At 40.0% G+C, this 13,052-nt stretch overlaps 4 protein-coding genes across 4 annotated transcripts; all 4 read left to right on the top strand.

Moving 5' to 3' along the window:
* Positions 1–530: 530 nt before the first annotated feature.
* On the top strand, positions 531–2,501 carry FDP41_006090 (uncharacterized protein; the record flags this gene model as incomplete). The annotated part of the gene is made up of 1 exon (XM_044709687.1): positions 531–2,501. One exon carries the CDS (start codon positions 531–533, stop codon positions 2,499–2,501), a length of 1,971 nt encoding a protein of 656 aa, XP_044559329.1.
* A 629-nt stretch (positions 2,502–3,130) lies between these two features.
* FDP41_006089 (uncharacterized protein) lies at positions 3,131–5,347 on the top strand (the record flags this gene model as incomplete). Its single annotated transcript, XM_044709685.1, has 1 exon — positions 3,131–5,347. The coding sequence occupies one exon, from the start codon at positions 3,131–3,133 to the stop codon at positions 5,345–5,347; it is 2,217 nt and encodes a 738-aa protein (XP_044559328.1).
* A 397-nt stretch (positions 5,348–5,744) lies between these two features.
* Positions 5,745–8,354, top strand: FDP41_006088 (uncharacterized protein; the record flags this gene model as incomplete). Its single annotated transcript, XM_044709684.1, has 3 exons — positions 5,745–6,057; positions 6,243–6,666; positions 6,878–8,354. The coding sequence occupies 3 exons, from the start codon at positions 5,745–5,747 to the stop codon at positions 8,352–8,354; spliced, it is 2,214 nt and encodes a 737-aa protein (XP_044559327.1).
* A 125-nt stretch (positions 8,355–8,479) lies between these two features.
* FDP41_006087 (uncharacterized protein) lies at positions 8,480–13,052 on the top strand (the record flags this gene model as incomplete). The annotated part of the gene is made up of 5 exons (XM_044709683.1): positions 8,480–10,037; positions 10,145–10,332; positions 10,455–11,128; positions 11,188–11,662; positions 11,806–13,052. Coding segments are annotated over 5 exons (4,142 nt in total), but the record flags the coding sequence as incomplete, so codon positions are not given.

The raw sequence follows: 13,052 nt of genomic DNA, 5'->3' as shown, positions 1-13,052 counted from the left end.
TATGTCGGTGTGACAAGTCGTCTTTCGTGTGTGATCAAACCTAAGAAGGGTTTTGATTTTTGATGCAGGTGTCCACATCTGTCAACACAAGAACATATTTGCTTTGATTCCGTTTCAGAAAATACAATTTAAGTTCAGATTGAAAAAAAACGCCGACTTCATGAAGTCCATGCTGGGTTTGTATTTCGCTCTCTTAGGCTCACATTAATCATTTACAAACCATTATTGGTCTGTTGTCGACCATTTTAAAAAATTGATTGGTCGATCGATTCTTTTAAACGAAACAGCAACAAGGGGTTCTCACAACCTTGGCGTTATTAATATTTTCCAAGATCGTACTTTCTTCATTCCAATACAAAAAAAAGACCTCACATCAAAAGGCGTGAACATTCTGCATTTCGACAAGGTTTTGCGTCACACATTTTCATTTATTTGTTAATCGATCGACGGCCAATTGCAGTATAATATCTGCGAGTCATAATCCACATACGCGAACGCAACATCGGTACAACCCTCTTCGGTAATCCAAAATGGAAACCCTTTTAACTACTTCGAGCAGAATCGCTCGATCGAATCTGAGCGAAACAGTACAAACTACTCCATTTAGCCAAGACCCAACTTCATCGCACACAAATTCTCATGGACCTGTAACTTTCCAATTATCTTCGAATGGCGATGCATCCATTGAACTTTGCGATTATAGTCATCTTGTGAGCCACTATGAATTTGTGACTATTAATAACGAGTCGTCATCATCATCATTGTTGCGACGAATCACCTCTCCTTCTCTCAACAACAGTGACAACGAAACTCGGCCACTCTCTCATTCAACAACCTCTTCTTTTGCCTTGTCTGAGTTACTGATTCAACTCGGTCATGTTCTCTTTGAAAATTGGGAAGACTATTGTGGTGATAAGGGATTCGAGAGATTATGCGAGCAATCGGTTGCGAATCCACCTCTATCAAACACCAGAAACACTCAATTACGTGCAACAATGACACATCACCGTGTAAACCCTCTCCTTCATGAGGAGTTTAATAATAATATTTACTCTAATCATCTTCACTCGCACATGGATTGCAAATCTGAGAACTGTGCATTGAAACGATTCTTTAAATTGTCTACTTGCCAACAAATTCATCTGGCCACCAACTTTATTTGTAATTTTGTGTGTTTTGGAGTGAATGGTTCCATTCAGGAACGAGTTCCCACAAAATTATTTGAAGGAAACAATAATGCCAACACCACATTCATGATGGGCGAGCAATCGCATGAACAGTTGTTCCGACGATTTAATGGAGCCCAACACAGCGGCATCAATCGACTGTCAGTCGTTTCTGAACATTATTTCAATTATCCTGAAGAGAAAGACACGTGTGATTCGCTCATGGTTTGGTGTTTCCTGAGGGAAGTTTTGAGAGATTTGGTAAGAAGAGAAATTCAGGACGAATTGACATTGAAACGAGAAGAATCATCTTCGATTATTTCTCACTCGACCACTCGCACCACTCAGACAGAAGTTTCAACAACGTCGTCCAATGTGGCTGTTAGTATTCTTCAGAATTCCATTCTTCATCATTCGGCAAGACAGGAGGCAAGGTCAAGACAAAGACGTACTACAAGCGACGAAGATACTCTCTTACATCAGAATGAGCACAACTCAAATGATGATACATCCTATTATTGGAGAGCCTTAATTTATGTGATATTAAGGAAATTGAAATTTGGAAATCTTTCTATTGAATCCGATGATCTGAGTCAAGATGAGTTATTACAAGCTGCCTCATCCACCGATTTCAACATTTGGAATACCTTGATGGATAGTTTGTTTCATTCATTCCTTCAGAAAAGACGAGCATTCGTGACAACTCGTGAACACGAAATATCACATCGAAGAAGAGCTCACTCCAATGGCCAGTTCACAAGTAGTGCTACTCCTTCCTCCAACAATGACCAAAGTGGAAGTAGAAATCTTCGAGTACTCGAAGGCACTCGTTCGCGAGCGGTCTCCTCAGAAACTTCCAACCACTCCCAACAACGAACACTCAACACACACTCTCAAGAGGTTATTCTTGAAAAATCTTCAGTGCAAATCAAAAGACTTCGCTCTCACTTCAATTCCTTCTTTACAGAACAGGTGATTCATCATGACATGTGTAAATTGGCCTTTGTGTGTCAAATCAGTGCACCTCTCTTCATGAGACCTTACAAAAACTTGGGAGAGAAATATTTGAGAACACTCTTCTCAAATTCAAGGGGAACATTAAGGAGAGAATTGTTGGCTCCATTGGAAGCTTCGAATCAACTCTCTTTTGTTACGGTTTGTTATTGGCACTCCTTCATGACATTTGAAGGTTACGATTCACCACTCGAACGTATCAAGGCATTCTTTCTGATGTTGGAAAAGAATAATTTCCCTGTGAGAAGTCCTGGACCAAAAACGCCAAAACAACCTGCAGGGTTAAAATCCATGATTCAAAAATTAAAAACGCTCATTTAAAGCAGTTGTCATGAATTTAGAAGTGTGGCTTTTGAAGTCGGCCACTGCCTGACTTCCACTCTGTTGGACCCCTCTACCAATGATGGTCATCTAGTGAATTATTAACCGCCCACATGTGCACTTAAAAAGGGGTTGAGCTGGATCAGAAAGCAATTCTCCACTCTGTATTTCTCAATACTCTGTGGAGAGCATTGTGAGTGGAGATCACCAATCGAGATAGAGATGGTCACGAATTCATTGGCAGAGAATTTGAATTTCTCAACGTTACTTTCATTACGTAATCAACACGTTTCACGTGCTGGAATTGTACCGAAGAACCGAGAACTCGATTGTCACAACAGTGCAATCTGGAGATGTTGCAGTTTCACAACCAAAAAAAATTGGCACATATGATCATCGGTTGTTATTCAGCAACTTTATTTGTTCAGTTCCCGTTTTTGGTTCTATTTAAAGCTTGAAGTTCAGCTTTTTTCATTTGGGTTCTCTCTCAGGCTTACATCTTCTTGTAAAGCTCTAGCAAAGTTATCGCCAAGATACAATCCCACATTCAGAAACTTTGAGATTGCAAACAACAAAAGCAGCACACTTTCATACGGATTCTCTTCAATTAGGCCTCCCGAATTGTTCGAATGTCCAATCTCTACCCATCATCATCATCAAAAAGAAATTGCACCCACCCATCCAACACCGTCACCACTTGCTCTCCCCAATCCTCGTGCAACAACAACGACGAGAAGGAAGAAGAAGGTTGTACAGACTCTCTCTCAATTCTAACAACAACAACAACAACAACCACAACACCTACCTTGTATGCTCTCAACCCCAATAACTCACTCCCTTTGACCCATCCCTCATGCCATCTCCTCCCCGCTTCTTCTTCTTCTTCCGATCATAGCCTTTCTTCTTCATCCTCCCTTTCAACATCACCATCCATGGCCTCCACCACGACCAGTCTCAAAACATGCAATGATGATGTTTCCTCTCTCTCTCCACTTCCTAACAATCTCATGATGGAAAGGACGAACTATCATCACACAGGTGATGCATCCTCTTCCATCTCGCCCTGCTGCTCCAATGCCGCCATCTCCACGACTCCCAAATCTCTGAAACATCCCAAATATAAGCCTACTAACTTATTCATTCCAAGTGTTCTTCAATTATCTCCTTCAACAGCAACCCGACAAACCTGTTCTTTTTTGAATCATGGCTCAATGACCTCTCTGAACCAAAACAAGATTCCGACAACCTCTCCACGTGGAAGTCGCTCAGCCGAGTGCTATGACACCACAAGCAAGTTGGAAACCCACAATAATAATATTTCCCAATGTTCTTCGTTGACACCCTCACCTGGAGATCATCCCTCTTCGGCAGAATTGTTTCATACCAATAACAACAAAAACAAAGCAACTGATGAGAAATCGAGTTGTGATGATAATAACACCAATGTATCCACCGCTAATGCATTTCAATCTGAGGCTGAATTGTATAAATCTCTTGGATTTGAGTTAGTGAAATTGAATATTGGCAGAGGAGTGACCTCTCAGGTCAACTTGGTCAAAAAGTTAAATTCAACACAACATTCTCGTCAATGTTCTTCTGATGGTGATGAACCTAAAGTCGTACCCAGGTTTGCTGAAGAAGAATTTACTTTGAGAAGAAGAGATGCCACTCCCGACGACGATGAACAGGACTCCATGGAGTCATCACAACACAATATTGCATCCTCTTGTACTAACGTTACTACTCGTTCTTTTGATTCTCTTTCAAATTCTCCAGACGAAGAACATGAAGCTCTTGATGACAGTATTTTCTTTGCAGAGAAAGTTATTAATCTTCATTTTGTAAATGAGAGTACTTTTGATGGCAGCAACAATCATTCATTCAATGACATTGAGAGAGAAGAACAATGTCTCATGCAATGCAAGAATTCTCCTCACATTGTTCAGTTGAACAAATCGATTCGAACGAACAAACACCAACACCGATTCTTCCTCGAGTACATTGATGGTACCACTCTTTCCAACATTATTAAGCAAAAAAAAGAGAGCTTGAATAATGATGAATGTATGAGTTCAATTGTGACCGAGAAGGAACTCTCACTCATAGCTCAACAATTATTGAGAGCACTCATTTACCTTAAACAACAAGGAATTTTGCATAGAGACATTAAATCTGAGAACGTCATGATCACTCGAACAGGTTGTGTCAAGTTGGTTGACCTTGGATTGGCCATGCCACTTGAAACAAACCAACTCCTCGTGACCATGACGGAACATGGAGTCTCCTCTAAGGAGGTGCTGGATCATGTTGGTGATGTATTTGGTTATTACTCTTCGTCGTTATGCGACAATGAAGCGCTCAGTCTCACTTCTGAAGTCATCACTAAGGGAACGTATTGCTATATGTGTCCTCATAAATTACTCACTGGAAACGAAAGTTTCAGCTCTGATTTATACAGTTATGGCATGACCTTGTTAGAATTATTTGTTGGTAAATTGCCATTCGATTTTGTGAACAGCCCATCCGACTTTGTAAGACAAAACAACCACGACGATGCATTTTCTTCGCCATCATCAACAGCACTAAGCCACGATACTTTGTTTCCTTTGGCTGACATTGTCGCATTTGACGTTAAGGAATATTGCACAGATCTTGTCCTTAAGGGTCTCATGGGTGAAGAGTTGTGTGATTTTCTATGTGCATGCATGGACAAGAATATCCACTCGAGAAGTGATTGCCACTCGTTACAGAACCATCCGTTCTTGGCGAACACTTGTTCGATGAGCCATGAAGAAGTTTGCCACTCGTTGAGATCAGTTTTGAACCAACATTGGTCATTTCACTAAATTTAATAATAATGTTAGGCATGGTCATGTCGTTGTGTTTGTGGATTCGTTTGGTCAACACACATTCAAAAAAGCAATCCAAACATTCGACATTTGAATGAAAATGAATTTGGTCAACACACATTCAAAAAAGCAATCCAAACATTCGACATTTGAATGAAAATGAAAAATAAACTTGTTGCATAAAAAAATATTTCTTTTGCTCCCTTTTTCTGAGTCCTCATTTATCATCATCATCACCAAACCGAAGAAAACAAGCAGCCACCTTTAAAGATCCATTGATTGTACCTTGTCGACCAACCAACCCAGCCGCTCACTCCTAAGCAACCCTTCTTCTAAACTTGAAAATCAACGTTGCAGGACAAACAAGTCCATCACACAGGTCAACATCATCACTATGGTTGGAATTAAACTCAAACTTACCTCATCTGAATCTCCCAGTAATAGTCCTTCCACTCCTGTGCTCAACACCCCTTCAAAGAAGAAGAAGAAAAATAACAAGAAGAAGGACAAAGATGGAGTTTTGGATCCATCCGTTCCTCATCTATTCGGTCAGTCTTTAAACTCTCAACTTCATTCCATACGTACTGCACTACTCATCCAAGAGGATGATCCTTCCTGTTCTGGCGGAAAACGCTTTGTTGTGTATCCGAAATTGTTATGGCTCTGTTTGAATTGGCTTGAAAATAATCCAGATTGTACGAATATGGGTAAGTTGCCATGATTTACAACTGAATCAGTGGCTCATTGTTGTTGTTTTACTCTAATGTTATATATGGTTGTTGTGTTGTCGTTTATTTACACTGATTATTATTTTTATTATTTATGATGATTATTATTTTGTCATTCTTGAATGACCTCCTCTAATATTTTCACAACACATATGCACACACAGAGGGTATTTTCCGATTGAGTGGACAAGCATCTCTCATCAATTCTGTTAAAGAGCAATTATCGAAAGGAAAATTTGACAATATACCCAAATTGGAGGGCTATGATTCCGATTCGGATGATGATGAAAGTTTTGGAACACCTACAGCAGAGGATGAAATTTCAAAATCCAATATGCGTGAAAACAAACTCATTCAAAAATTCCTTGTGTACTTTTATCCCAGTTCTGTGGCTCCAGAGTCCATTTCGTTTGGCCTTCTCAACAAACAACCTATTGTTAACAATTTTATTGAAATTCCTGAAATTAATTTTGAAGAATTATTCCCACAAAACACAATCAATAACGTTTCAAGTTTGTTGAAAATGTATATCAGAGAATTACCTGAGCCACTCATGACTTTTGATCATTATGATATGTTTATTGCAAGGTGAGTGTTTGTAGTGTGTGGTGTTCATGAACCTTTTGTCTTTTTAACCAATCACACATATTCCAATTTGATCCTCTCATATTCTGATCCATTTTTTGTGAATGGTTCATTCATTTGATTTCAAAAACTTACCAAATGTTCCCTCCCAACCAATCACTCATTTAAATGATCACTTACTCCAACTCATACCTTCCGTCTTCCTCACACACAGTGACGGCATTCCTGACGACAATGTACGACTCCAAGTCATTCGAAACGTTTTACGATTTTTACCAAGATCCAACTATTTCATTTTGAAAAAGCTTTGTGGATTCTTGCATAGTGTTCATGCCAATTCATCCGTGAACAAGATGGATGCTTCCAATTTGGCCATTGTTTTTGCTCCAAATATTCTTCGGCCTCCTCCCATGTATTGCAATGTTTTACAAATGCAATTGAGCGAGGCCAGATTTGCCACTTCTCTCACTCAGAGCCTTATTTCTGAATATGAATTCTTTTTTGGTGCTGAAGATGTCAAACCAAAACTGGAGGCACAAAAAACGCCAACACCTCCTCCAAACAAACCAAAAAGATCAACCTCTAATGAAACCAATAATAAGACAATTTCCGTGTTGTCCTCATCGGCTTCGCCACAGTCACCATCAAATTCCTCTGTTGTGATCTCGAGCGATGGAAGTAGCACGGAAGATGTGATGCCACCTAATGATACTCCAACAACTGTAAATATTATTCAACAACAATCATCACTTTCAGGCTTAAAGAAACCACCAATACCAAGCAAAACAAAACCCTCTCCTTCAGTTTTTATTCCATCTCAGAATGGTGGCAGCAATGGTAACAACGTGAATGAATCATCACCTAAACAACAAAATACTAGATGGATGAGTCCAAAACCTCCTCCCAATGGGCTCAAAGATTCCTCACGTTCCGTATTTGTGGCATCTGCCAACCACAACGGCAGTAGTCGATCAGATACCAATGTTCGCTCTGTCATTGAGAATATGAATACACTTCACACGAGCAAACAAGCAACTGCTGAAATCAAAAGACTCTCTCGTGTTATGAAGGCAGGAGATATTTGTCTCGATGATCAATCCTTAAAGTCAACAACGTTATCGTCCTTCAATAATGACACTGCACAGAATAAGAGATTACCTGTACCACCACGAAAGATAACAGTTTTCACTGAGGCCACTGCAAAACAACCTTCCACCACTCAAACAACCAAGAATGAAATGTTTGCCATTCCACCCAGAACAGTGTCACCAAGGAAGACAACAGTTACGAATAGTGTTGCCACCACCGCCACCACTACGACCATCAAGTCACAACCAACCAAACCTCCAACCCCCTCTAGATTTGCAGGAGCTTATTCGTCGACAAAGCCGCCAGTGGGGTCATCCTCGTCACAAACATCCACGCCAACAACAACCACTTCTACAGTTACCCCACCCAAACCTCTTCCACCACCCAAATCATCATCCTCTTCGAGTGCTACTGGTAGTAGACATCAAAATGAGTCTCCAGTTCTTCCTCCAAGAAGGTCACTTGACGAGGAAAAGAAATTTCCTGGTAATAGCCTTAAGAACAATCCGTTCATTAAGCAAGATGTTTCATCCTCTGCGACGACCTCTTCATCATCCGGTGCTACCCGCGCCCCACCTCCATTACCAAGGAAAAAACAATAATGTGCATATGAATGTATTCTAGTGATGTTCCTAGGAACATTGTGTCGAGTGTTTAACAATCGATTCGAATGTTTTGATGAGCAAGATTCAAACATAGTAAAAGGCGCCATTTCACACTACAAAAAATGAACAAACAACAACACATAAACTCCGCCCTATTCCCTACAACACGCGACCAACAGGCGAACAACGTTAGTAACTTGACATCATTACCTTCGGAACCAGAAGAAAATGAGGAACAGTCCTCACTAGACTTGTCTGATTATGAGGGGTCACGTTATGAAGATTATGCTTTGGAAAACTCAAGTAATGCCATAATGCACTTTGGAAATACACCAAACCCTAAGGATACCATACAACAAGCAATCACTAACAAAAATAACATCATTTCTCGCAACAACACGGAAAACTCATTAACTGTTAATGTTGATCAAGCATCATCGCTAATTGAGAATTCCTCATCATCCCTGACCAAATCACCATCATCTTCTGAACGGAGGAATAATTCCGATCTAAGAATTCCTTCTCTCGATATCTCAAACCTTAACACAAGTAGTAGTATCGATAGTGAAATAGCCGAGATTCAAGAACAGCATCAAGATGCCTCTGACCCATTAGAAGTGTATATCAAAGAGGAAAATTTCGAAGGTCTCTCAAAGGCCATCGAAAAATTGTTGGCAGTTGGGGAACATACACTAGTCAACAATACTGAAACACTACATGATCAGAAAAAAGAAAATATAAATTCGTTGTTGCACGGTAGGAATAATTGTCATAAGGACGATCCAAAGAAGCTTTTAGAAGAAGAAACAACGAATCCTACTAATGAGTCAAGCCCTACCATGACATACTCCTTGACCATTAAAACCTCTGTCAATGATGAGAACTACGCTGACTCTTCTGCTACTGACACTAGCTCCTCTTTGGATATGAAAATTCCTTCAGTTTCATCTTCAACAAAAATTCCCCTTTCAAAGAATGCAAACAATTCTCTTTCAGAGAGCCAATCAGAAGAAAAGTTGAAGGAATTGTTGCAACACATCGAAATGTCACCATCCACAACACACATGGATGGACCTAACCATTCCCTTTCAAATGAAAAAGATGAAACCCTTTTCCACCATGATCCTAGAACCATTGAGAAGCATTCTGATGATGAGATGAGGAATGACATTGTTAAAATAATGAACACCACTCCTTCAAACTCACTACAGCCTCCAAAAGACATTATTCCTCATCCACAAGTAGATGTTCATGCGCTCATTGAACACTACGAACATTTACAGGAAGAAATTGAGAAAATAGGGATTGAAGAATCCGCACACTCTCACACTGAACCCCTTGATGATCAAATTCCTTCCCATCAATCACAAGCTGATAATCTTTTTCGAGATGACAATTCAGCTCAATACAATGCCATATTATTGGTGGATAAAAGCAAGACAGACATGTTAAAACATCACAAAGAACACGATTTAAGAATGGACAAGAATCAGCCTCTTAGTGAGGATAATTTGAACGAAATTTCAAGAATTTCCACAACTGCCGATGACTATCATGTTTCCACAATTTTTGATGAAAAATTGGTGGGTTCTCTTATTGAGGAAAAGTTACAACCTGTTTCAGACCTTCTTAGATCAACTGGGTATGCTGGTTTTATTGGAGAAACGGATATTGTACAAAGTAGGTAGAATAATTTTGATATTCTCTACGGTCAAGGCTAATGTCTACGAAATTTCATCGCATTTCACTTAATGTATATTTCATCTCACTTCTCTTTAACACCAAAGGAATTCGAGATACTTTCAAAATAATGCTGGACGACTTGGAAAGAAAATCCAAAACCATTGAGCTTCAATCTAAAAATCAACAAGAGTTCACCAAGACCATGATAAAACTAAAACAGCAATTGGAAAAGGCAAATGAAGCGACAAATCAATACAAAATTCAACTCGAAAAAAAAGAAATTGAAATCAAAGTAAGTTAACAAATGGAGAGTGATACTATTAGTGGGATTACATTGTTTCGATGGAAAATTATGAACTGATTAATCAAAATCATACCATAAATCAATTCTAAATGACACACTTTCTATCATAGTCTTTCAAGGAAAACAACAATGTCAGTACCATTAAAAATGAAAAAGAACTTGCACAGATGAAGCGCGCCTTAGAAGGTTTGAATTCTAAAGTTTTGCAATACGAAAGTATTATAAGTACTAAGGATGATGAAATCAATGATCTTAAAAAGAAAATGTATCAATTTGTTTCCAAAGAGGAAACGAAGAGAATTAACTCTATGAATATTTTCTCTCAAATTCACAAGCGTAAACCAACAACAAAATCTGATGCCAAGGAGATTGATCTGATTGGAATGTATGAGGAACAACGGCTGCAGCTAAAGAGAGAGGTTGCTTTTTTAAAGAAAGAGGTACAACGTTTAAATGACCTTGAAATTCAAATGCAGGGCGAATCTGATAATAGAAATGAAGAACAAATCAAAAAGCTCACATCTCAAATTAAAGCAGAAAGGGAAAAGTACACTCAATTGGAAGCGGAATATAACTTGACACAACAAAAATTGAGCACCGTAATCGCACAAAATCAAAGAATTACTGAAAATTTAGAGGAGGAAAATACTAGACTGTTGAAGGAACTACAAAACAGGCCTTCAGCTCAAGATTACACTCAATTACAGAAAATTAATGAAGAGTTGCGAAAGACAATCAAGTTATTGAGAATTAAGGAAAAAGAATTGGAAGAGATTAAGAAGAGGTAAGTTCACGAATTCGTCACGTTTGACATTCGAAATTGTGTTTTGTTTCATTTTGCAGCAACGACCCAAAATCTGTCTTAACAATACCAGCTGGAAAGTGGTCAGAATCCCCTCACGAAAAGCGAAAGAAGCAACCAACATTAGTCGCATCATCCTCCAATACCACAAACAAGCAAACAGAAGAAACGCTTGCAGACCTTAAAAGACTTCAGGACATTATTGCTGAAATTTGTAAAATTTTAAACATTTCTGATATGTCAGAGCTTGTTCCATCGCTTCAAAAAACAATTTCAATTGTCAAAGCAGTTCCCAAGATGGAAAAATTCATTTGTGAAGTTTGTGATATTTGCCAAAAAGGGACCAATGATCTTGGACACCAAATTGAATTGAAACCAAAAATTGTTGCCCCTTTGCTAGGATATTGGATTGAAAAACTAAAAGACTCGCAAGCTATGGAAAAAGAAATTACAGAGCTGCTTAATGGTCGACCAAACGCGACATCTCACATTGACTGTTCAGATCCAGATTTCAAAGTGATTAAGAATCAAATCATTTCATCTATACAAGAGATTATAAATCCATGAACAAACGTTATATTCATAATTCTTTACATAATGTGCTCACTGACTTGTCAGCCAACGATTTTGATAAACGAGAGACCTCTAAGATCCCTTAGGGTTTGGGTTTGGGTTTGGGTTTGGGTTTGGGTTTGGGTTTGGGTTTGGGTTTGGGTTTGGGTTTGGGTTTGGGTTTGGGTTTGGGTTTGGGTTTGGGTTTGGGTTTGGGTTTGGGTTTGGGTTTGGGTTTGGGTTTGGGTTTGGGTTTGGGTTTGGGTTTGGGTTTGGGTTTGGGTTTGGGTTTGGGTTTGGGTTTGGGTTTGGGTTTGGGTTTGGGTTTGGGTTTGGGTTTGGGTTTGGGTTTGGGTTTGGGTTTGGGTTTGGGTTTGGGTTTGGGTTTGGGTTTGGGTTTGGGTTTGGGTTTGGGTTTGGGTTTGGGTTTGGGTTTGGGTTTGGGTTTGGGTTTGGGTTTGGGTTTGGGTTTGGGTTTGGGTTTGGGTTTGGGTTTGGGTTTGGGTTTGGGTTTGGGTTTGGGTTTGGGTTTGGGTTTGGGTTTGGGTTTGGGTTTGGGTTTGGGTTTGGGTTTGGGTTTGGGTTTGGGTTTGGGTTTGGGTTTGGGTTTGGGTTTGGGTTTGGGTTTGGGTTTGGGTTTGGGTTTGGGTTTGGGTTTGGGTTTGGGTTTGGGTTTGGGTTTGGGTTTGGGTTTGGGTTTGGGTTTGGGTTTGGGTTTGGGTTTGGGTTTGGGTTTGGGTTTGGGTTTGGGTTTGGGTTTGGGTTTGGGTTTGGGTTTGGGTTTGGGTTTGGGTTTGGGTTTGGGTTTGGGTTTGGGTTTGGGTTTGGGTTTGGGTTTGGGTTTGGGTTTGGGTTTGGGTTTGGGTTTGGGTTTGGGTTTGGGTTTGGGTTTGGGTTTGGGTTTGGGTTTGGGTTTGGGTTTGGGTTTGGGTTTGGGTTTGGGTTTGGGTTTGGGTTTGGGTTTGGGTTTGGGTTTGGGTTTGGGTTTGGGTTTGGGTTTGGGTTTGGGTTTGGGTTTGGGTTTGGGTTTGGGTTTGGGTTTGGGTTTGGGTTTGGGTTTGGGTTTGGGTTTGGGTTTGGGTTTGGGTTTGGGTTTGGGTTTGGGTTTGGGTTTGGGTTTGGGTTTGGGTTTGGGTTTGGGTTTGGGTTTGGGTTTGGGTTTGGGTTTGGGTTTGGGTTTGGGTTTGGGTTTGGGTTTGGGTTTGGGTTTGGGTTTGGGTTTTGGGTTTTGGGTTTGGGTTTGGGTTTGGGTTTGGGTTTGGGTTTGGGTTTTGGGTTTGGGTTTGGGTTTGGGTTTGGGTTTGGGTTTGGGTTTGGGTTTGGGTTTGGGTTTGGGTTTGGGTTTGGGTTTGGG

Source organism: Naegleria fowleri (genome assembly GCF_008403515.1).
Source record: "Naegleria fowleri strain ATCC 30894 chromosome Unknown tig51, whole genome shotgun sequence".
NCBI lineage: Eukaryota > Heterolobosea > Eutetramitea > Acrasida > Naegleriidae > Naegleria > Naegleria fowleri.
The sequence above is the reverse complement of the archived record's forward strand: the minus strand, read 5'-3'. Positions and strand labels throughout refer to the sequence as shown.